Source organism: Podarcis melisellensis (genome assembly GCF_964234715.1).
Source record: "Podarcis melisellensis genome assembly, chromosome: 14".
NCBI classification, from domain to species: Eukaryota; Metazoa; Chordata; class Lepidosauria; order Squamata; family Lacertidae; genus Podarcis; species Podarcis melisellensis.
The window spans coordinates 23,309,396-23,333,243 of record NC_138546.1 but is presented as its reverse complement, the minus strand read 5'-3'; the positions used below and the strand labels follow the sequence as shown (position 1 = coordinate 23,333,243).

At 47.0% G+C, this 23,848-nt stretch overlaps 1 protein-coding gene across 6 annotated transcripts in view; it reads left to right on the top strand.

Annotated features, from left to right (window-relative positions):
- The window catches only part of LOC309357065 (hexosaminidase D-like), a 41,765-nt gene extending 28,169 nt beyond the window's left edge, over positions 1 to 13,596 (top strand). For 4 of the 6 annotated variants that reach the window (XM_081888989.1, XM_081888988.1, XM_081888987.1 and 1 more), the window contains 5 exons: positions 1,381 to 1,463; positions 2,687 to 2,765; positions 3,595 to 3,696; positions 9,031 to 9,120; positions 10,909 to 13,596. In XM_081888989.1, coding sequence (XP_081745115.1) covers positions 1,381 to 1,463; positions 2,687 to 2,765; positions 3,595 to 3,696; positions 9,031 to 9,120; positions 10,909 to 11,092 — 538 coding nt within the window. In that variant the 3' untranslated portion in view covers positions 11,093 to 13,596. Of the gene's footprint in view, positions 1 to 1,380; positions 1,464 to 2,686; positions 2,766 to 3,594; positions 3,697 to 9,030; positions 9,126 to 10,908 lie in introns of those variants that run through there. The other 2 variants (XM_081888986.1, XM_081888991.1) reach the window with 2 other exon arrangements.
- Positions 13,597 to 23,848: the final 10,252 nt, after the last annotated feature.

Here is a 23,848-nt window from a genome sequence, read left to right as displayed (position 1 = left end):
GCAGGGGGTTAGACTAGATTACCCTCATGGTCCCTTCCAGTTCTTCAGTTCTGCGATTCTATGATTTTATGATATAACTTCAAACAGCCATGGCTTCCCCCAAAGGATTCTGGGAGCTGTAGTTTGTTAAGGGTGCTGAAAGTAGATGGGAGACCCCGCTAATTCCCTTCGCAGAACTACAATTCCAAGTGGTTTAACAATCAACCCCGCTTCACTAATAACTCTAATCCCCCAGATCCAGGGCCTATGTACAGTGGTACCTCGGGTTACATACGCTTCAGGTTACAGACTCCGCTAACCCAGAAATAGTACCTCATGTTAATAACTTTGCTTCAGGATGAGAACAGAAATCGTGCTCTAGCAGCGCAGCAGCAGCAGGAGGCCCCATTAGCTAAAGTGGTGCTTCAGGTTAAGAACAGACCTCCGGAATGAATTAAGTACTTAACCTGAGGTACCACTGTATTGCTATTTAGTGGGGAAGGGAAGGCACTCTGTTCATGTTCAGAGGCAAGTTGTTTATTCCAACAGGGAGCTGCTTCCTACTGAGCCAGACCTTCAGGGTTTCTCTTCCAGCCCTACTGGAAGTTTCCAGGTATTGAATCCGGCACCTTCTTATAGAATGGCTTTCTTAGAGTATCATAGAGCTGGAAGGGACTCTGAGTATACAGTGGTACCTCGGGTTAAGTACTTAATTCGTTCCGGAGGTCCGTTTTTAACCTGAAACTGTTCTTAACCTAAAGCACCACTTTAGCTAATGGGGCCTCCTGCTGCCGCCGCGCCGCCAGAGCACCATTTCTGTTCTCATCCTGAAGTAAGTTCTTAACCTGAGGTACTATTTCTGGCTTAGCCGAGACTGTAACCTGAAGCGTTTGTAACCCGAGGTACCACTGTAATCTAGTCCACCCCCTGCAAATCTAGTCCAATCCCCTTAGGGGATGGAACCTGCAACTTCACCATTGTCAGCACCACTTCTGCTTGCAAAGCAGTTGCTCTACCACTTCCCTATAGTCCTTCCCTTTAAAATACAGTAGGATTCCAGTCTCCATTGTTCCGAATATAGGACTGGCTTAAATAATAACACAAGAGGTGCCTTGTACCAAGTCAGACCCTCGGTATTGCCTACACTGACTGGCAACAGGTTTCCAGGTGGGGGTCTTTCCCAGCCCTACCTGGAGATGTCAGGGACTTCATCTGGGCATGCAAGGCAGGTACTCTACCACTGAACTACAACCCGCCTCAGAGAATCCTGAGCTACCAAAGGAAATAGAGGCTGTTGTTTCTGTGAGCTTTCTGTGGACTCCCAATGAAATGTGGCACCAGGAGGGTTGTGGGGCTCCCACCCAAAAGGTATCGACTGGCCTCTCTCCTCTCCCTTTGCAGGTATGATCACTATTCAGCTCTGTGTGAGCTCCTGCCTGTGGGGATCCCTTCGCTGGCTGTGTGTCTGCAGACTTTGGTGAATGGTGAGGGGACCTGGCTGGGGAGCTGTGCAGTGGGAGGGGTGTCTGTAGGAAAGGCAGGACGATGGGTGGAGTATAAGTGCTGCAGTCACATCTCATGCGCATTTAACTTGCGCGATTTCAACCGCGCACGGTTGAAGGCAGACTGGCCGAAATTGCGCAGATTAAATCTAAGCAACGGGTTGGGTTTATTTGGCTGAGAAAGAGCTTTTCAGCTCTCTCCCTTGCTTGGAGTGGGGGGGGGGCAGGGGTAAGTCCCAGTCAGCATGCCAGCTCTTGCGAGATCTCACAGGGTCATCTGAGTTCCTGCGAGATCTTGCACAAGCATCTCTAGCGCTCCAGAGCCAGTGCACTGAGCGGGCCTTTCCTCCCAAGCAAGGCAGAGAACTTAACAGCTCTTTTTGCATGAGGTCTGCTTGGGGGTAAAGGTAAAGGTAAAGGGACCCCTGACCATTAGGTCCAGTCGTGGCCGACTCTGGGGTTGCGGTGCTCATCTCGCTTTATTGGCCTAGGGAGCCAGCGTCCAGCTTCCGGGTCATGTGGCCAGCATGACTAAGCCGCTTCTGGCGAACCAGAGCAGAGCACGGAAACGCTGTTTACCTTCCTGCCGGAGCAGTACCTATTTATCTACTTGCACTTTGACGTGCTTTCAAACTGCTAGGTTGGCAGGAGCAGGGACTGAGCAACGGGAGCTCACCCCGTCACGGGGATTCGAACCACCGAACTTCTGATCGGCAAGTCCTAGGCTCTGTGGTTTAACCCACAGCGCCACCCGCGTATCTGGCACAAAAGAGCTTTTAAGCTCTCTGCCTTGCTTGCTAGGCAAGGCTCTGGAAGTATGGGTGATTCTCTCTCTTTCCCCTCACTTATTAGCTGTGTGGGCACCTCCAACGTTTGGGGTATTTGCTATTTTTGGGTATATGCAGAACCCTTGGCACCAAACCCCTGTGTAAGATTTGATTGCAATGTATTAAGTGTTTCTCACTCCTGCCTTTGCCTTTAATCTTAGTGCCAATCAGCTAGTCTTGGACCAGCAGTGGAGCAGCATAGTCTTCTTTCTTGCCCACAAGTCACAAAGGACTAGCAGCTTAAATTTCCCATTCACATCACCCAGTTTAGAACCCCAAGTTGCTCTGCATGGAAGCACTTGCTTCAATGGAAACTCAGCTGGGCAAAATATCCACTAACACATCCCCTCTCCCGCACCCCAAATTCTCTTGCCACAGGGGGATTTACAGAAGCTACCAAGAAGAAGGTTCTGTCCATGCTTGGCTTCGAGAACATGCAGTTGGAGAAGAGCATATGGTGTGTAGGGGGTTGAATGGGGCAGGGGTGTCACCTGGTGATTGGGTGGGGGCAGTTTTCGAGTGGTTGAGTGGTCATTCTTGTACCAAGCAGTCGCTGGGCTACTTGTGAATAGCCAGTGAAGCTGAATGTTGGAAGATTCAGGCCAGGTCAAAGGAAGGACTTCTCCACACAGCATGTAGTTAAACTGTGGAACTCACTCCCACAGGAGGCAGTGATGGTTGTTAACCTAGATGGCTTTAAACAGGGGTGGACTTTGGTAATATGGCACTTTGAGCAGGGACCAATTCCCTGCTCAAAAATATTTCTTATTTTCTTATTTTCACAATAATGTATTTTGGTACAGTTGCTTTTAAAATGGATGTTTTTGGGAGGTACCCATATACAGTAAATATAGGTCTTACTATTCATCATCATCATCATCATCATTTCCTAAATCTGGCACAGCTTTAAAAGAAGATTGGACAAATTCATGCAGGCAGAGACAATTAACGGCTAGCAGCCAAGATTGCTATACTCTGCATCCACATTTGAAGGCAGCAATGCTTATGAATACAATTTGCTGGAAACCAGAGGAGGGGAGAATGCTCCTGTGCTTGAATCCTGCTTGCTGGTTTCCCACTGAAGCATCTGGTTGGCCACGATGAGAACAGGATGTTGGACTGGATGGGCCACTGGTTTGCTCCAGCAGGCTCTTCTAGTGTTCTTAGGTGAGCAAGTGTGTACCGATTTAGCTGGGGGCGAGCTGGCAGCCATTTGTACACATCTAACTCAGCATCTGTGGTGCTTCAACATTTCTCTCCCCTGCCCTTCCTGTGTTTTTCATTAGTGATGGCAATGGGGCATTTCCAGGTTCTGATATCTACCGTATGGTGGAACAGGTCACAGGGCAGCTAAGAGACTCCGTTATCAAAGTCCTGGAAGAAGAGAGGTAAGGAGATCTGGAATGGTGGCAGGGAGGCTCTGCAGCCATGTGTGTGTGCATGTCAGGATGAAACCAAGGTTCCTTCCACCGCCATAAAATAATAAATAAATCTAAACGCGTCTATTTAACAAAATCTACATGCCCCTTGATTATAATAAAGCTTCAAAATAGCTTACATAAAAGAAAGCATTAAAATAATCAACGAATGACAGTCTAAAAAGCAGGTATTTAAAAAGCATTGCAACCAACAACAAGCAACAATAATCTAAAAATGGATTAAGACACATGTAACTTTTGCCAGGATCGCTTTGCTTAAACAAAGAAAATAATGTTTAAGTAGGTGGTGGAAAGCACATGTAAAGCATAGGACTTTCCCCCAAAGAATCCTGGGAACTGTACTTTACCCCTCACAACACCCTTATCAAACTGCAGTTCCCAAGATTCATTGGAAGAAACCAAGCACTTTAAATGTACAGGGAGGCTGTGATGCAAGGCAGCTTTTCCCTTAAATTTGCCCACCCCCAAAGGGTGCTGGTCTAAATGGAAAGGGTGGGTGGGTGGGAGGTAGCAGCGCCTGTGTTGCAAGTAGTTTGGGGACAGAAAACCTTTTGGGATGACACGATATAGTATTCCTTACCTCCACAAACGACCTTATTGGAATTGTCCCATAGCCAACCTGTGTTCTATCCCGCCTTACAAATGAGCATAGCTGTCAAGGATCCCTTATTTGGTGGGACAGTCTCTTATCCCAGCGCCATGTCCTGCTGCTGTCCCTTATTGATGATGTCCCTTAAATAAGCTACTGAAGGTAATGGGCCCCTTTCTATGTCCAGCTGTCCTTTGTCAACAACAAATTGTTGCTTTTTGTGTGTTGAATATATGCTATATGGTAATTTATGGACCTAATAGGTATCTAAAGGCATTTGCACGCAACAAAATATGTATTTTATCAAAGTAATTGTTGATCCCTTATTTTGGCTGCTGATCCCTTATTTTCGAGGCCGCTGGTCCCTTATTTTCAAACCTGTAAGTTGACAGCTATGCAAACGAGGTGGATGTTCATTGGTGCTCCCGAGTTGACAACAAAAACTAGGAAATCTGTCTGCTGTCCAGGATTCTTGTTTACTGAAGCAGGATGCGGAGGGAGCTGACAGCAGGAGAAGGTGGTTGGAAAATGGGGAGAACGGAAGAACACAACATTTGCTCAAAATCACAGCAGTGTGTGCTCATGGGGGATAAAGCAGCTATCCGTGGCTACTAGCCACAATGGCTGTTTTCTACCTCCACTAGTGGAGGCAGGATGCTTCACAATACCAGGTACCAGGAATTGCAGGAGGGGAAAGGGCTGCTGTGCTCAGGACTTGCTTGTGGGTTTCCCCAAAGAGGCATCTCATTGGCCTCTGGGACTAAATGAGCTGGCACTTCATCCAGCAGGACTATTCTTAACATTATTATTTTTTAAAAAATAATTTTTATTCATTTTCAAATTACTATGGAAACACAGAGACAAATAAACAAGAACAAAAATCCATAATAACTCCAGCTAAAGGCAGGTTATTCGAAACCTAAACATGTTAAATAATAACACCCAGTCTAAAATAAAGGCAGTCGTATTTCTTTAGACAGCGTCGGGAGAGAAACCTGTAACCCTGAAACTTAACTAAATAAAATAAAATCCCACCATATGGAATAGAAGTGATCAGGATCTCTCCGTCCCTTAGAGACCCAGAACATATGTGGCATTTCTTCTGCAATAACTAAATTCAAGATATTTTTGTACTCTTAATGATATAGTCAGGTTTTAAAAATGATTTCCACTGTTGTGCTGTAGAGTTCCTGGCAGCTGCCAGCACCCATGTCAAAAGATCCTTTTGGCAAAATGTCTTCGTAGTTTGTATATTTCGTTAGGGATAAATGGAGGGAAATTTGAATGTGTGTTTAAATAAACTTTTATATCTCCTGATAAGTTCCATTGTGGAATGAAGCAACCTTGTGGGTATTCACACCATGGATTGGGGGGGGGGGGAGGCCCTTTGTTCCCACGACCCCTCCAACATTTCTGTGATGTATTAGAAGAAATATGGGAACGTTGAACAGGCATCTTACATTCTTAACTGTTTTTAGCTTTAATTTTAAGGCTCGCCCTAATTAATTACTTTCCCTTATGGCTGCTGCATACCTGCATGGCCTCTTAAATAAAAAGAGCTGCAGATAAGGAAAGTAATAGTCCCACTCTATTCTGCCTTGGTCAGACCCCACCTGGAGTGCTGTGTCCAGTTCTGGGCACCACAGTTTAAGAAGGATATTGACAAGCAGGAACTGTGTGCAGAGCAGGGCGACCGAGATGCTCAAGGATCTGGAAACCAAGCCTTGTTTATGTGGAACAGTTGAGGGAATTGGGGATGTTTTGCCTGGAGGAGAGAAGACCGAGAGGTGATATCACAGCCATCTTCAGATATCTAAAGGGCTGTCCATGGAAGATGGAGCATTGACTCCCAGTATGTTTCCGAGCACAATTCAAACTGTTGGTGCTGACCTTTAAAGCCCTAAATGGCCTCGGTCCAGTACATCTGAAGGAGCGTCTCCTCCCCCATCGTTCTGCCCGGACACTGAGGTCTAGCGGCAAGGGCCTTCTGGCGGTTCCCTCACTGCGAGAAGCCAAGTTACAGGGAACCAGGCAGAGGGTCTTCTTAGTAGAGGCACCCGCCCTGTGGAACGTCCTCCCATCAGATGTCAATGAGAAGAACAACTACCGGACTTTTAGAAGACATCTGAAGGCAGCCCTCTTTAGGGAAGCGTTCAATGTTTAACACCTTACTGTATTTTAATACTTTGTTGGAAGCTGCCCAGAGTGGCTGGGTAAACCCAGCCAGATGGGCGGGGTATAAATAATAAATTATTGTTATTATAAGCTTGCTTTCTGCTGCTCTGGAGGGTAGGACGTGAACCAGTGGATTTAAATGGCAAAAAAGAAGATGCTGACTAAACAATAGGGAGAGCTTTTTGACTGTAAGAGCTGTTTTGACAGTGGTTGGATGGTCATCTGTCAGGGATTCTGGAGCTAGGAGTCCTGCGTTGCAAGGGATTGGACTAGATGCCCCTTGAGGTCCCTTCCAACTATGCAGTTCTATAATTCTATGATTTAATCCTCTGGATGCGATTTTAGGGTGTGTAGGACACAGCAGGAGCTGTGGAATATCCTGCTGGGTTGAGGGAAGAGAGGAAGCAGAGCCTGTGTTACCCAGAGCTCCTGTTCTAAATATAAAAGGAAGCAAACAAACCTTTAAAACAATCAGTTCCTTTCCTGGAACAAGCTGTCTCAGCCTTCACACACTGCTGTTTGCTTTGCTTTTTAAGTCGTACCTATTTATACATATCAATAGCACAATTACAATGTAATAACATTCTAGTTCTGAAACTGACAATTAAAAGTCTGGACTGGCAGTCCGATCCCCGGGAATGTTTATATGCAAGGCCGGCTGAGACCCTTCTTGCCCTGGATTGCAGGCCTTCTTTAGACATTGGCCAGAGTCAACAGAAGATGATCTGAAACTGTTTTGCTAGCCTTCCAGCCAGAGGACAACAGGAAATTTTAAGTTGAGCCACTAAGCTGCAGGAAAAGCTGGGCAACAAAGATCAGGATAGAAGTTCAGGGAAGAGTTGCAAATCAAGCATCCCCAAAGGTGAGAAGAGGGTAGCAGTGCAGCTTTCAGGTTCAAAGATGCAAAGCTTCAAACTCAACCTCCTTTAGAATATAGGTCAGCAAAACAAACTGGATAATGCAACTGGCTAAGATAAATGGATAGACATTGTTTTGGGAGCTGTGCAAGTGTGCTTTGGTGGAATAGCGCAACTAATGCATGTGTGCAGACTCTGAGTCAGTAGCCACATGCACACAAGGAGGGTGCTAAAATGGTGGTGAGAAGCACCTGTCAAGAGAGGGGGGTGTGTGTGTCAGAAGGGGGGTGTTGCAACACTCTGTCTCACCCTCTTTGTGAGCAGAACATAGAGAGATGTAAAGGGACCCCTGACCATTAGGTCCAGTCATGGCCGACTCTGGGGTTGCGGTGCTCATCTCGCTTTATTGGCCAAGGGAGCCGGCGTACAGCTTCCGGGTCATGTGGTCAGCATGACTAAGCCGCTTCTGGCAAACCAGAGCAGTGCACGGAAACGCCATTTACCTTCCCGCCGGTGCGGTACCTATTTATCTACTTGCACTTGGACGTGCTTTCGAACTGCTAGGTTGGCAGGAGCAGGGACCGAGCAATGGGAGCTCACCCCGTTGTGGGGATTCGAACCGCCAACCTTCTGATCGGCAAGTCCTAGGCTCTGGTTTAACCCTTAGCGCCACCCATGTCCCTAGAGAGATGGTGGTGTATACTCTTAAGTGCAGACCAGGGTGGTCCAATGTGTGTCTCAAGGGCTGCATGTGGCCCTTGAAGCCTTTTTGTTGGCCCTCAGCAACATCTGACCACCACCCCAACCCTCACAGTGCCTTCCCAAAGCTGGTAGGTGAGGCACATTCCCAAAGCCTAGTTAGTGTTTTCCCAGATTTGGGAAGGAGGTGGGGAGAACTTTAGGATGTTGCCAGAGCTTCGTGCCTCCTTCCCAAAGCCCAGCATCTTGTGTACCTTTGGGAAGGCAGTACTAAGACTGAGTGTGTGTGTCAAATTTTGGCCTTGGTCGTCGTCCCCCCTTTGCTGAGCCCTTTGTCTGGAAGCACCTCAATAGCCATGTGGACCCACTGCTTTAATTATGCTTCCAGGGACTGCAGAAAATTAGACAAGGAAACTGCCTTAGTCTGACCAATTGGTCAGTCTAGCTCCGTACCATTGGCAGTTGCTCTGCCGCTAAGCTGTGGCACTTCCCCTGTTTTGCTTTTAGCCTTAATGCATCAGCAACCCACATTTCTCACCCACAGAATAATTAGTGTTAGGTAAAGACACCCGCCATCTTGAAAACACTCCCTTCCTCATATGGGGATAAACTGAATTGGACAGGTAAAAAGGGAATTTTGGCTGCTGTTTAAAAGATGCATTTTTACATTGTCCCCCACTATTGATGCTGCTGAGTCAGGAGTCATGGAAGTTTCATTGCCTGAGTCATAGAATCACACAGTTGGACGGGACCTTGAGGATAATCTAGTCCAACTCCCTGCAACGTTGGAATATGCAGCTGTTCCTTATGGGGATCGAAACTATAGCTTTGGCATTATTGGCACCACTCTCTAGCCAACTGAGCTATCGTAGCTTTGAGTGTTTTGATGCAATTGCCTGGTCGGTCTTCGTTTGGCTGCTTAATGGGGTTTCTCTTTCTTTCTTCTCTCCCTGTGCACGACAGCTCTGTCAAGGGATGGTTCAGTCCTTACCATCGGAAGCACCAGTTTGGAAACCCTCGTAACCTGGAGAGCTTCGGTAGCAAAGTTCTGAAGTGAGTGAGCACACACACACCCTGCAAGTGATTGAGGGGTGGGGTGGGAAGGCAAGGGGGTGGGGGCTCAGTCCTCTATTTATTTATTTATTTATTTATTTACTTACTGCATTTATATCCTCCCTTTTCCTCTGAGAGCTCAAGGTGGCATATGTGCTTTCCCTGCCTCCCCATTTTAGTCCTCACAACAAACCTGTGAGGTAGTTTAGGCTAAGAGTGAGTGACAGTCCGAAGGTCACTTAGAAGGCCTCATGGCTGAATGTAGATTTGAACCCTGGTCTCTTCCAGGTCCTAGTCCAACACTAGTCATCACACTATATAAACTGAGACCTCTCTTGACTAGAAACAGGCAAATCTGTCAATCACAGTTTCTCTCATTTATCTAGGTCCAGTTTCCACATCAGTTCACAAATTCTTTTTCTTTTAATGTCCCCATGAAAATCCACCAGTGTTTCGGTGCAAATTTCATCTAAAATACGCTTAATACATTTTTGTATGTTATTTTCAGTAATTATATGCCTTTTTATGCACACTTCACCCTAGTTAGTACATGCACATTTTTGTACATGTTACTTGACTTTTGTACATGTTACATGTACATGTTACTTGACATTGCTAAATTCAGAGAAGCAAACATTGCATAGGATGGTCATGCTTCTGTCTGCATATAGTTACAGAAAGTGAGAATTAGGAAGAACTGAGTCAAATTCCTTTGCCATTCCTAACTATTGAGTACCAGCTGGGGAAGTTGTGTGTGTTTTATGAGTACATGGTCATTTGCCATTGCAAACAGACAGGAAGGGACATTGCATTCTAGGTCAGCCTTTGCCAACCTGGTGCCCTCCAAATGTCTTTGACTACAACTCCCATCAGCCCCAACTGGTGCAGGTGGTTTGGATGCTGGTCCAAATCTTCGAGAGGGCAGATGTTTGGCAAAAGGTTGTTTTTTTGCAGCTGAACTTCGTAATTTTTCACAATAAACTTTATATAGAGGATGCTAGATAATGCACTGAGCATTGTCTTCTGTAGTCATTTTACATAAAACACACATAAATGCTGCTCCAAAGGTAGTTTCTTACCATGGCTATTAGGGCTGGGTGATAGGTTTTCAACTTTGTGATATATCACCAGCTAAATATCACAATATATTGATATATAACAATGTCTGAAATAAGGATGGAACTATGTAGAAGCATTGGCTGGCTTCACGGTCATTCCCACATTGTGATTTTTGTACAGCACACACATGCATCATGATTCACTATATATTGCCAGGAAATATATATATCTCACCCAGCCCTAGTGGCTATCCAGAAAGGGAGAAGGAAGAGCACTAAGTCTTAACGCTGTAAAAGCAATGCTACCCAGAGCCAAAGCAATCAATTCTGAATTGCTTTTTGATGATCTGTATTAATACAGGGATATAGCCTAGAAAGTCTCAAGCAATCGAGAGTTAACGTATCAGTCAAAGAAGCTCTCTCATACACAGAGGCCTGCCATTTAGACGCTGAGTGGACTGAACATGTGAAGATGACCCATTTGCCCATCTAGCTCAGCCCTCTCCTTTGTCTGGGGGGCAGCAGCATCTATCCATGGCGTCTGGGGAGGGGGTACCTCCCCATCCACACTCTTCCTGGTATTGGAAATCCTTAACTGGAGAGGCCAGCCGGTGCCTTTCCCTTGCCAAGCCTTTGAGCGTTGTGCCACATGTTCCGGGGGGGGGGGGCATTCCACGCCACCGTCCTTCCTTCCTGACCCTCTTGGGCTCTTCCTCCCCACCCACCCCAGAGTCCACGAGGACTGGGAGAACTTCGTCCAGAGCTTCCGCTCCCGCATGGAGAGCATCTACTTCCCAGACACGGTGGAGGAATGGATGGAGGAGAACGTCAACCCCTACCTGGACCGGTTGCGCGAGTTTGTCCGGGACTTCAGGGAAGTCATCCGCCTCAACGCCCGGCCCAAGACCCTTTAGCGGGGCGCCCCCACCCCATCGCCAGCCCAGAAGTGGGTGTCCGATTCAGTTGCTCCACTGTTGTGTTGTCTTTTAACTTGGAAGGAGTGTGCAGGCCAGAGGAGAGGGGTCTTGTGCCTTGCCCTTTGGCCATCAAAGCAGAGGCTCAGTGGGCAGAGTTTGGAGGCTCTTTACAGCCAGTCTCCACCAGGCTTCCTTCTCCCACCCCCTTGAAAGATGGAATTAGGGCTGAGCCAAAACGCCCCAGCCCCCCACCCCACTGGGAAAAGCAGTGGGAGTAGCAGCTTCCCCATTTCCCCCCTCTTCCTTTTACTTTTCACTGCTGTAAGTGGTGGACAGTGACGTGGTCTCCCCTCCCTATGCAAAATGACACTTTCCTTCTTCTTTTTAATTCCTGCTGCTTTAAGTTCTGCCAGAGGCCCGGTGGCTGCTGTTTTACACCACACTGCCCCCCTTCCCCTGGGAATGGCACTATGCCATGTCATGACATCTCAATCTCGGGGGGTACGTATTAGGGGTTGGCAGTAGGCTGGTGGCCGCTTGCTCAACAGCCCCTGCCTCACTTTCTTTTCCTTCCTTTTAAATGCTCTCTTAGCTATCCTTCCACCTTCAGCTCTCCTCCCTCCTGGAATGACTAACCCCCTGCAATGCTGCCCCATGGAAATCACCAGATCTTGGATAGCCAATGTAGTGGTGCCCTTCAGATGTGGTTGGACTCTCTCCATAAGTCCCAGGCATTGAGGATGGAGGGATTTGGAGTCTTCAACGACATCCTGATGCCTCCATATTGGCTGCCATATTTGCTTCAGGAATTCTTCATCCACCTTGCAAATCTCCTATTTCCACTGGGGGGGACGTGGAATCAAAAGGAAGCGTTTGGAGCAGCTCTAACCAGGATAGTGGAGTTCTTTCTCCTGGGGGAGTGGGTGACATTGGGGGGGGGCAAACTTTACCAAAATGCCTATTTGAAGAGGCAGTCCTGAAGGGGGGGGGTGAGCCGAAGCATCAGTCATCCTTCATATGCCCCCTCCCCCAAGTCTGCTGATGTGGCTTCTTCTCCTTCCATTGATCCTTTCAGCCTCATGGGTGACTTCACACTGGTAGTATGGTGCAGTAGTGAGAGTAGGCAGGTTAGGTTTGGAGGTGTCAGTTGCCAACATCTAGCCTAAATAACACAATCCCAAGTCAGCAAAAGTTAGGAACATCATCATTAGCTGTGAACTCCCTTCCTCCCTTCCTCTCTATCTCTTTCTGTCTGCATGAGAGGAAACCCCTCTGTTTACCACAACAGCTGTTATTGGGCTGGATCCTTAGCCCCATATAGAACAGAGCCGTTGAGATCAATGGGATTTGAGTTATCACCAGCTTAAATGATTTCAGTGGGCCAGCTCTAAGTATGGCTAAGCCACGGCCCAACCTTTTGCAAAGAGTCCCTGCAGAAACTCATCCCTTCGCCTTCACGACCTCTAAGGCAGACTCTCCCAACCTGATGTTGTTGGACCACAACCTCCCTAACCTTCTGGCTGGGGCTGGTGGGATTCATAGTTCAAAACATCTGGAGCTCCCCAGATTGGAAGGAAGATGTGCTAGAGGGGCGGGAAGGAGTCTTGCCTACTTTTGCAGCCAAAAGGAAACATTGGAGGTTCTCTGGTGGGTCTGTGAAAAGACCTGACGTGTTCCCAGCAGGAAACCTTTCCTTCTGGGCCCCCCAAAGTGAGCCTCCATGCCATTGCATCCCTGCATCCTTTGCTAGTCATGGCCAGGCAGCAGAGCTTCCAAACAGGCCGCTTTGGAACAAAGCAAGCCGGCTTGGGTTTCATATGAATGTGGCTTTTAAAAAATGCCCGGCTCTTGGCCTGGTTCCAGGTTCTCAGCGCAATAGAACAAACAGCCAAAAGCTGCCTGTTTTTTTTTAATCTGAAATGCTGGTGGGTCTTTGGCACCTGCTCGTCTTGGACCAGTTGTGATGGGTGCATCTTGAACGCCCCCTGCTGTTGCTCTGGAGCCTCCCTGGGGTTGAGTTTGTTTTGATTTGAAGATTTCTGAAAAGTTCTATTGCCCCCCCTTCCTCCTTCCTCCTTCCATTCAGAGGCAGAGAATCAGCTGGTAAAACCTCCTTGTTATCTGAAAATCAGCCCCTCTCCTTTTGTGCTTTCTGCCTGATGCTTCTTCTGCCTCTCTATCAATTCCACCTGCTTTGATCACTCACCCTGCTTGGGCTGCTCACCTCACTCATTTCTCCTAAATTCATGTCTCAGGCTGCCTTCTGGATAAAATGTCCCCATTTCTCTCCCCCTGCTGTGGATTCTGCTGCTCTGGTATTGCTCCAGTGACTGACAGGTGTTGCCCCTCCCAGAAGGCGTGATCTCAGTCACTGGTGGATCTGGTTTGGTTGGGGATCTCCAAGTTGCATTGCTGTTTGGGTTTTTTTTTGTACAGAACAGATTGCTTCTGTAATGTGGATGACGAAGACGATGGTAATAATAAAGTATTTTTTTAAAGAAGTGGTCCTCTGTATGCCAGTGTTTGTGCTAAATAGACATGGGGGTTGATTTTGGGATATCTTTTCCAGGTTCCTATTCTGATGTTGGCTAGAAAAAAATGACATTAAAGAAAATGTTTTTATTTTATATAAGATTATTTATATACTGCTTTTGTTGGGATCTTGTTTGTTCACCTATTTATTTAAACATGACCATGTCCAAAAATACGACTGGTCTAAATGTCTAATAAGTCCATTAGTAGTATGAGCTATCTTTTTTGCTATTATTAAATGATTCTTTTCATTTCTAATTAGTGACATACAGTAAATATAGAGAGAGGTAAAAAGAAAACATTTCATTTGAAAATGAACTTAAAGGAACAAACCCCCAGAGCTGGGGCTAATGGGAGTTGTAATCCAAAACTTCTGGAGGGCATCAGGTTGGTGAGGGCTACCCTATGGAATATTTAAGTCCCTGAGGAGATAGGTCCTTGTCAAGCTATGTTGCTTTTGGTTTGGGCTTTTTCGTTTTATTTTAGTTTTCAAACTAGTCTAATGATAGATACCGTAACTTGTGGATATCACCCACCCAAATATTCAAAAACCGCTACCCTGTTTTTTGGGGGTTGTCCCATTTTGTTCTATTCCCAAACTGGTAGCCACCCAAGCTAGATGCTGTTATAGAAATAGAGTCAATATCCCATTATGGATTCATTTGGGCTCTTACTCTGGGACAATAAGCAGCAAGTGTGTGTGTGTGTGTGTGTGTGTGTGTGTGTGTGTGTGTGAGAGAGAGAGAGAGAGAGAGAGAGAGAGAGAGAGAGAGAGAGAGAGAGATATTGTCTCCAGACTCACTATTTTTAGGAGAGATTCAAGCACATTCTGGGGAAAGATGTAGGTTTGTGCTATTTAAGTTAATTAGACAGCCTGGTTGACAAATCCACACTGAAAAAACAAATACTTTTTGCAGTTTGGGAGGTGTTAGGGAAATGCATTGCAAAGTGCAGGATGAACAAATGACGAATGGGAAGATATGTAAACACCCTGCAAGCAAATTGGGATGGATTCCCCAACCACTGTTGGAGGAAAGATGCTTCTAAACACCAGTTGCTGCAGAATGCAGGGGAGCGGGGTCTTGCTGCTGTTGTGCTCTGGGCCTGCTTGCTTTCCCCTGGGGCATCTATATAGTCCCTGTGAAAACAGGATGTTGGACAAGATGGACCGATCGCTGGCCTGATCTGGTACTGCAGGGCTCTTATGTTTGCCATGCAGGACAGATACTTGTTTTTCTGTAGCCGTCCCATAAACAAATCACAATAAATGTTCATTAAGGCTAGACAGTCTAATCTCCATGCAAGCAAACCAGTCTGCATGCTCAATAACAGGGAGAGCTGGAGGAGCCCCCAGAGTGCTTCAGCCAAGCATCACCACCACAGCCTCTTTGCTGATGCAGTTTCACATCTGTCCCTTGTGGTTTTTGCGCTCGATTTGGAGGCAGAACTCTTTGAGCCAAGAGGTGGAGCTGTTCTCTCAGACCTCTTGCAGGGAGGCAGGTGCAGTTCCAACCATGGCTGTGAGAGGTTCTCTTGCATCCACTCAGAAAGCCATTTGGCTTATTTTATTTATTAAGGAGATTTGTGCCACCTGTCGTCTCCCCCCCCCCTTTCAATTTCAGAAGCTCAAGGCAGCTCACACCAATGGGATGGCTGGGGAGGGGGCAACACCCCAAGAACAATAAAGCACAGAAGGATATTGGAAGATTTGGGACAGACAAAAGGTAGGGCTGGTTGTCATTTGCATTTATATCCCACCTTTTCCCTCCAAGCAGCTCAAGGCAGTGTGCATAGTTCTCCCTCTCCTCATTTAATCACCACAACAACCCTGCAAGGTAGAATAGGTTGAGATTGACTGACTGGCCCAAGAGTCACCCAGTGAGCTTTATGGCTGAGCAGCAATTTGAACCCTGGTCTCCCAGGCCCTAACCACTTCACCACATTGGCTCTATCCTCTTCTTCACGCAGCGGGTGTTAAACTATGGAACTCACTCCCACAAGATACAGCCACCAGTACAGCAATGGTTATGATCGACCTTCACTGGTCCAGCTGATGTTCTTTTTCTTCTGATGTTCTTAAAGCAAACTAACGCCACACAAACTTTAACTGCCATACACAGGTTGGAGGAACATGTACCATAAGCACGGCCAGTCCCTGCGGTTTTGCAGATTCACCGATGAGCTGGGCCCCATCCAAGGTTTCTCTGGATCTCGCCTGCCAAGATCTCACCTGGCGTTTGGCCCCAGAGCCTGTCTGGAATGCTTGAGCCCAGTCTGGCACCCGGCTAGACCCAAAGCCGTTGGTGTTCCTGAGCATGGGCAAAGCACTCTTTCCTTTTGGCCAAGTAGCTGGAAGCAGAGCGGATCTTTGGTGCAGCGCTGAGCCAGGTGTTGCGTTGGAAGGTTGGCGATTTCTCAGCCTTTGGAGAGCAAGACACTGTTTAATCAAGGGAGCCGAGCCGTAAGAGACGAGAGCCCGCAGCCTCTTGCTGCCCTGCTGGGAGAGCAGGATTCATCCATCTTGCTTCTTTGCCTGCCTCGCTCCCCGCTGAGCCCAGCACTTCCGCAGCGGGGGAAATGTAGGCACAGCACTGCTACAGGCTCCTGCCACAGACAGGAATCTGGGTCACTCCTGCCTGGGTGACAACGAGTCCTCCTGAGAGGGAACCGCGTCCCTCCCTGGCAGCTGGTTGGTCTCTCCTTCGGAAGGCAGCCGGCACTGCCGCCTGCAGGGCAAGGTAGCTCTGACAGACAGAGGCCAAGTTCTCACCAAGGCCACCAGCCCCTGTGTTACAAACAGAGGAAGCTGCCTTATACTGAGCCGGGTCTTTGGTCCATCCAGTTGGCCGAGAGCATCCTTGCTTTCCAGCAGGGCACATTGTGATTGGCTCCAGCAGGACCAAGCTGGAGATGCTGCCCCTGGGGATTGAACCAGGAACCTACTGCATGCAAGGCAACTGCTATTCCACTGTGCTATGGCCCTGCCCTAGCAAATGCTGAGGCTATATTCCTTTTAAAGCCATCCAAGTTGGTGTCCATCAGTGCAACGTATGGGAGCAAATCTCCCAGTTTGATGAAGTGCTGTGTGAAGTTGCCTTTCCTTTAATCTCTAAACAGCTGGCTTCATTGGATGACCTTGTTGGGATCTAGTATTACCAGAGAGGGAGCAAAAATGCAAACTACTCTCTCTCTCTCTCTGATAATAATTTTTATTAGTTTTCAATTACAATCCAATAATGGCCTCATTATAACAATGCCAAATTATAATACAGTTACTAATACCAATAATTCAGATACCAAATTATATAATTTAGGTGGCCCCGCATGCTAGAATTGATGGTTTGATGATTTACTTTTTCTCTGCATTCCAAAATCTAATTTCAATTACACTCTGGTCAAAATAGCAATCCTTATACAATAACTTTAATATTAACAGCTTCCATTCGTATTGACACATTAAATGATTTATAAAACTACTTTCTCTGCACCATCTATCATCTTATGCACCTTTATCATGTCCCTGCTTCCTTGCCTTTTTTTTGTAAATTAAGAAGCCCCAAACCTTGTAATTTTTCCTCATTGGCAAGCTGTTCCAACCCCGAAGAGAGCCAGCGTGGTGTAGTGGTTAAGAACGGTAGACTCGTAATCTGGGGAACCGGGTTCGCGTCTCCGCTCCTCCACATGCAGCTGCTGGGTGACCTTGGGCTAGTCACACTTTTCTGAAGTCTCTCAGCCCCACTCACCTCACAGAGTGTTTGTTTGTTGTGGGGGAGGGAGGGAAAGGAGAATGTTAGCCGCTTTGAGACTCCTTCGGGTAGTGATAAAGCGGGATATCAAATCCAAACTCCTCCAAACTCCTCTGAATTCATTTTGGGGGGAAAAGTCTTTCTAAAGCAATTGGCAAGCCTCTTGCTATTATAGCATCCTGCCAGCCTCCAAATCTACACAGAGTATCGGTACAAGTTGTGCTTAAACCATCCATCAACAATTCTCAATCGCTTCCTTCTGAATAGAAACACTGAGTGACCTGGGTTTATCTCATGGAGCCAGTCACAATATCAAGCAAAACTCACAATATCAAGCAAAAACATCACCTGCCGGCCCTAAAATGTAATTGACATAAGTTCATATGAACACAGAAGAGCCTTGCTGGATGAGGCCAATAGCCCATCTAGTCCAGCATCCTCGTTTCACAAAGGCCAACCAGATGCTCCAAAGGGAAATCTGCAGGCGTCCCGTGAGAACAAGAGCCCTCTCCCCTCCTGTGGTTTCCAGCAACTTCTATTCAGAAGCATTGCTGCCTGTAACTGCAGAGGCACAGCATTCATAGTCACTGATAGCCTTATTCTCCATGAATTGGTCTAGTCCTCATTTAAAACCATTGGCGGAGGATGCTATACAATGAATTGAAGAAAATGTTTAAAATGACATTTGTAAAAAAACCCAGAAGCATTTTTGTTAGGGATTGTAGGACAAGACCTGCCAAGAAAAACAAAGAACTTATTTATGTATGCTACAACAGCGGCAAGTGTCTTGATAGCACAAGGATGGAAGAATGAGGAAATCCCAATGAAAGAACAGTGGCAAGAGAAATTGATGAGCTATGCAGAGTTGGCTCAATTGGCATAGAAACTGCGGGACAAGGACAACTGTAACTTTAAGGAAGAATGGGAACTTTTTACAAATTATCTAAAAAGACAACAAAATGAACTGAACTCCTTGGCAGGTTTTGAATAAACATACACAAATTTATTGGTTGATAACATGCTAGATAGATAAGGTAAAGATATGTATAATTTTATAACATGCAGAGAATAATATGAGCAGAGAAACATTTTTTTAAAGCCACTGGTGGAGGAAGGGGTGTGTGGTGGGTGCAGCCTGCCTGGGTGTCATCGTCATCCGGGGGGGGGGGAGTGCAGGGGCAGAGGAAGGGGTGTGTGGTGGAGACGGGTCGTCCTGAGTGTCACCACTGAGGGGATGACAAAATGCCAGGCGACACTCAACGCAGGGCCTGCAGTGCGCCCGAGCCGCGTGTCTCTCCTGGGAGTGACATGGTGGCTTTGGCACACGCAGGCTCTGCGCTGCCCCAAATGGTCTGCGCACTGCCTCCCCCGCAGCTGTAGGGTGGCTGAGTGGGAGGAGGCAGGAAGACTCCTTGGAGGCCCCGCGGAACGTCCTGCCGCAGCTGGCCCCACCCCCGCAGATGGCTTGCTCCGCCTCTGTTTAAAGCCACCCAAGTTAGTGGCCCCCATGGCCACCTGTGGGTTTGAGTTCCACAATTTAACTATGCGCCACATGAAGGACTTTCGTTTCCCTGTCCCGAATCTTACCACATTCCAATGGTGAACATTTAGAACAAAGGTGCATAAATCCCAAGGCCTTGAGAGACAATATCGAAAGCTTGACTACAAAGTGCTATATAGCAAGTTGACACTTCAATCTTTGCTTATAAAATGGTGGTACAAAAGGAAGGCTGTTAAATGGGGAGTCCTGCTTGAATGAAGAACAGAGGGGAGTTGCATCGGTTAGGATGTGTCAGATTGGAACAACCAGTCTTGAAGCTCTTCAGAGTTAGATAATTACAGACTCGCTCATTTATTGCAAAAAGAGAGCAGAGTAATTGAAATAGAGAAGCCTCTGATCCAGGAAAAACTCCTGTACAGTGGTACCTCGGGTTACATACGCTTCAGGTTACATACGCTTCAGGTTACAGACTCTGCTAACCCAGAAATAGTGCTTCAGGTTAAGAACTTTGCTTCAGGATGAGAACAGAAATCGTGCTCCGGTGGCGCAACAGCAGCAGGGGGCCCCATTAGCTAAAGTGGTGCTTCAGGTTAAGAACAGTTTCAGGTTAAGAACGGACCTCCAGAACGAATTAAGTACTTAACCCGAGGTACCACTGTACTTAGAACACCTTAGCCATGTGGCCAAAGGATAAGACCCAACACCCCTCAGCTGCAGCCTACAGAAAATGCCACATTTCTGAATGTGCCACCCTCTCAGTGTAAGATAACTACCACCTTGGCTCCAGCAGCCCTCTTTGATTCAAATCAGAGCAGCTGAAGAAGGCGGAAGCTGGAAGGCTTTTTTCTGCAAAGACTTTAATATCTCTGTTTTGTTAGCCCAGCTGCCTGCATTTTTGGACTCTCGGGGAGAGGGGTGTCAGCTGCTATCTTGAACACCCGTGCTTCAAAATGCTCAAAATTATGTCGCTGACCTTAGCTGTTCTCGCCCAAAAGCAGCCTTCCCCAACCTGGTGCCCTCTAGATGTTATTGGAGTACAAGGATACTCTGGTGGTGCCACAGCAGCAAATAGCCTTGGGAGGGGAAAGGGAAATAATTCATCCCTCCCCCTTCCTCTGTCCTCCACCCCTTTGAGAGGCTTGCAAGCCATGGGAAGGGCTGTAGCTCAGGGGTAGAGTACCTGCTTTCCATGCACAAGGTACCTGGTTCAATCCCTGGCATCTCCAGGTACGGCTGGGAAGATCTTCTGTCCAAATCCTGGAGTGCTGCTGCCAGTCAGTGTAGGCAATACTGAGCCAGATGGACCAATGGTCTGACTCAATGTAAGGCAACTTCCTTTACATGCCTCCTGTTCCTGTACAAGGCTGCTTGAGCCCTGAGGGAGAGCATTTCTAAGCCGGTGGGGATAGGCTGCGATATTTTGTTGCAGCAAGGTATTGTCTGACCTGTCATGCGGAAATCCCCAAGCAAGGGTCATCTAGTCTAACATTTAGGAATCACAGCTAAAGATTCCCTGCCAAAGAGCCAGCCAACCTCTGTTTATAAACCTCCACTGAAGGAGCGTCCATGACCTTTCAAGGAAGTCCGTCCTTATCATTTGAATCCATTGGTTTGAGTCCTCCCCTCTGGAACAGGAGAAAACAAGCTTGCTCCATCTTCCATGTGACAGCCCTTGAGATATTTGAAGATGCCTATCATATCTCCTCTCAGTCTTCTCTTTACCAGGATAAACATACCCAATTCCCTCAACTGTTCTTCATAAGGCTTGGCTTCCAGACACTTTATCATCTTGGTTACCTTCTAGCTCGTCAATATCCTTCTTAAACTGTGGTCCCCAGAACTGGGCACACCACTCGAGGTGGGCTCTGACCAAGGCAGAATAGAGTTGGACTATTACTTCCTTGATCTGGACTCTATACTTCTGCTGATGCAGCCTAGAATTGCATTAGCTTCTTTTTTTAATGCTGCATCACACTGTTGATTCGTGTTAAGCTTGTGATCTACTAGACTGCTAGATCCTTATCGCATGTACTACTGTCAAGGCAGGTGCCCCCCATCCTATATTTGTGCATCTGTAAAACCTTACATTTGTCCCTATTGAAATTCACTGCGTTAGTTTCAGCCCAGTTCTCCAATCTGTTAAGGTCATCTTGAATCTTGAATCTATCTTCTGCAGTATTAGCTACCCATCCTAGTTTGCCATCACCTGCAAATCTGATGAACTATTCCTGCATCTAAGACATTTATAAAGATATCAAATTACACTGGACCCAGAACTGAGCCCTGCAGCACCCCAGTTGTCACTTTCCCCCAGGATGACTGGGATAGCTCAGTTGGTAGAACATGAGGCTCTTAATCTCGGGGTTGTGGGTTAAAGCCCCACTTTGGGTGAACGATTCCTGCACTGCAGGGGGTTGAACTAGATGACCCTTGTGGTCCCTTCCATGGTGTGTGTATGTGAGCTGTTTGGAGTTGGTGCTGCCAGTCCTGGGCTCACCCTGGTTGCCATGCTGCACTGGCACCAGGAACCCGTCAACACGTCCCTTGGTCAATTTGAAGAATGGAACCAGTTTGCAGCAAGCTAATTAAACAGGTCTCCTGCCCTTCCGCTGCCTAGAGCATCTGCTGCTGCTTAAGCCCGTCTCTTGTTCTCTAATAAACTGGGAGGTCTTTGGATTAAGGGCTGGGCGGACAGATGCCACCATGCATGAATGCCTAGCCTGGCATGGCTGGCAGATCACAGAGGTAGAGGCAAAGAGGTTATTCTAGCAGGCTGCAGCCAGATGAACAGAGGGGCAAAGAGAGCAACATGAGTCATCCCAGGACGAGACCCAGAATGATTTTCCTGAATGAGGGTGGCATAGTGAGGAGGTTCAAATCTGCACCGTACATTTGAAGCACTTTAAAAACAGTCATGGCTTCCCCCAAGTAATTCTGGGAACGGTAATTTTTAAGGCTGCTGAGAGCTGTGCTGGATTAGTTTAACAATCAAACACAACTCACAGGGGATTTATCGTTCTGGGAGTAGAATAAGGGCCTCCTAAAAACTATCAGTGCCCTTAACAAACTACAACTCCCAGAATTTTTAGGAGGGGGGGAACCTCCAAAGGGTTTTAAAAGCATGGTGTGAATGTGACCCTTGGGAACAAACTGATATCCAAGAATTGCATCCATGCCGTATACATGGTTGTATGAAAAGTTATAGGATTTAAGCAGGAAGCTATGGAACATGCGCTGATCTGCTATGTATTTTGGAAAGCGGTTTGCCTGTCTGGTCTGTTCTTTAGGGGTTTGGACGCCTCTTGAGATCTTGTCACCAAACTATGCTCAGGGGGCGGCAGTCTTCGGATGCCAGGCACCATTTTGAATCAAGATGGTGGACCAAAACGTGACCTTGGCACGACTTCAGCTGATTCTTGGTGAGATGTGTCCAAACTCACAAATGACATCCATTAAAAAACCACATTCTTGTTTGTTTGTACAGATTTCTGGGCAGCGTCAGGCACTCCCTGCTAGGTGGAAATAAGAAGTTAAGACAAGTCTGCTAGATGAGGCCAGTGGCCTATGTAGCTCAGCATCCTGCAGCTGACCAGATGTCCCAGTGGGAAACCCTCAATAGTACTTTGTCCACTTATGACTCCTAGCAGCTGCCACCTAAAGGCATAATGTACCAGTAGGTCTGCCCCAAAACCTTGGCAGGTGCAGATGTGGAATCACTTCTAACTGACCATATACAACCACGAGTGCAAATAATCATAAATGCCCAATAAAAAGGACTTATGGGGGGGCCCCACATATAATCCCTAATGATCTCCTCGAAATCATTCAGAGATCTCCTAGCAGATCCCAATCTACCTTCTTCCCACCTCCCAGCTTCAAGGCTGTTTGCAAAGGCTTCACAGCGACTTCCTGCTGGAAGCTCTTAATATTGGAAGATAGCCTTTTCCTCTAAATAAGACTGTAATCGCTTTTTGGGATGGAGTGTCTGCCGGCTGACCTTTAGGCCTGGCTGTGACTTCCATGAGCGAAACATTATCAGGGTGCAGAAACATCACCATTACGGCAGCCTGGGAGGTAATGAGACGGCAAAGGACCTCGCCCAGAGCAATGCGGCTGGTTAATAGACCAGGAAGTGCTGCTGATGCTCCAGTGCATTGAATACCTCTACCAGTTGAAGCCCTGCCTGCCATTTCTGGACTGGGAAAGCTTGGCCACAATAGTTCATGCACTGGTTACTTCCAAGACTGGAATACTGCAATGTGCTTCGTGTGGGCCTTCTGTTGCACCTGATCTGGAAGCTGCCGTGAGTGCAGAATGCTGCAGCACAATTGCTGACCAGAGTGAGGACTTTTCAGCATACAACCCCAGTGCTCAGAGATCCGCACAGGTTGCCCATTTGCTACTGGGCAAAGTTCAGGACGTTAGTATACAGCATTCTTAACAACTTGGGGCATTTGTAAGGAATCAATCTTATAGCAGGTTGGCACCAACTGTACCCTCTGGAACTCCCTGCCTATTGATTTCAGGCAGGCCTTTTCACTGTACTCTTTTCAGCAGCTGCTAAAAACATTTTTCTTTAGACAAGGCTACCCAGATATCTTGAATGTTCATGTGCTTTTAGCATATTGCTGGTTTTAATTTCTGAACGTTTTAATTGTTTTCACTAATGTTTTTGTTTTATTCTTTTTGCCTTGGAGTTGTTTTTTAACTATCAAGCAGTGTATGCATTTTATGAAATGCATATTTAAAATACATTGCCTGAATTTGTCCAATCCTCTTTCAAAGCCATCCAAGCTGGTAGCCATCCCTGCCTCTTGTGGGGAGTGAGTTCCAAATGTGTTGTGTGAAAAAGGACTTCCTTTCATTTGTCCTGCACCTTCCAACATTCGGCTTCCTTGGATGTTCCCATTGGTTCCCAGCATTATGGAGGAGAGAACAGGTGCTTGAAATGTCTTCAGTCAGTTCTTGTAGCTC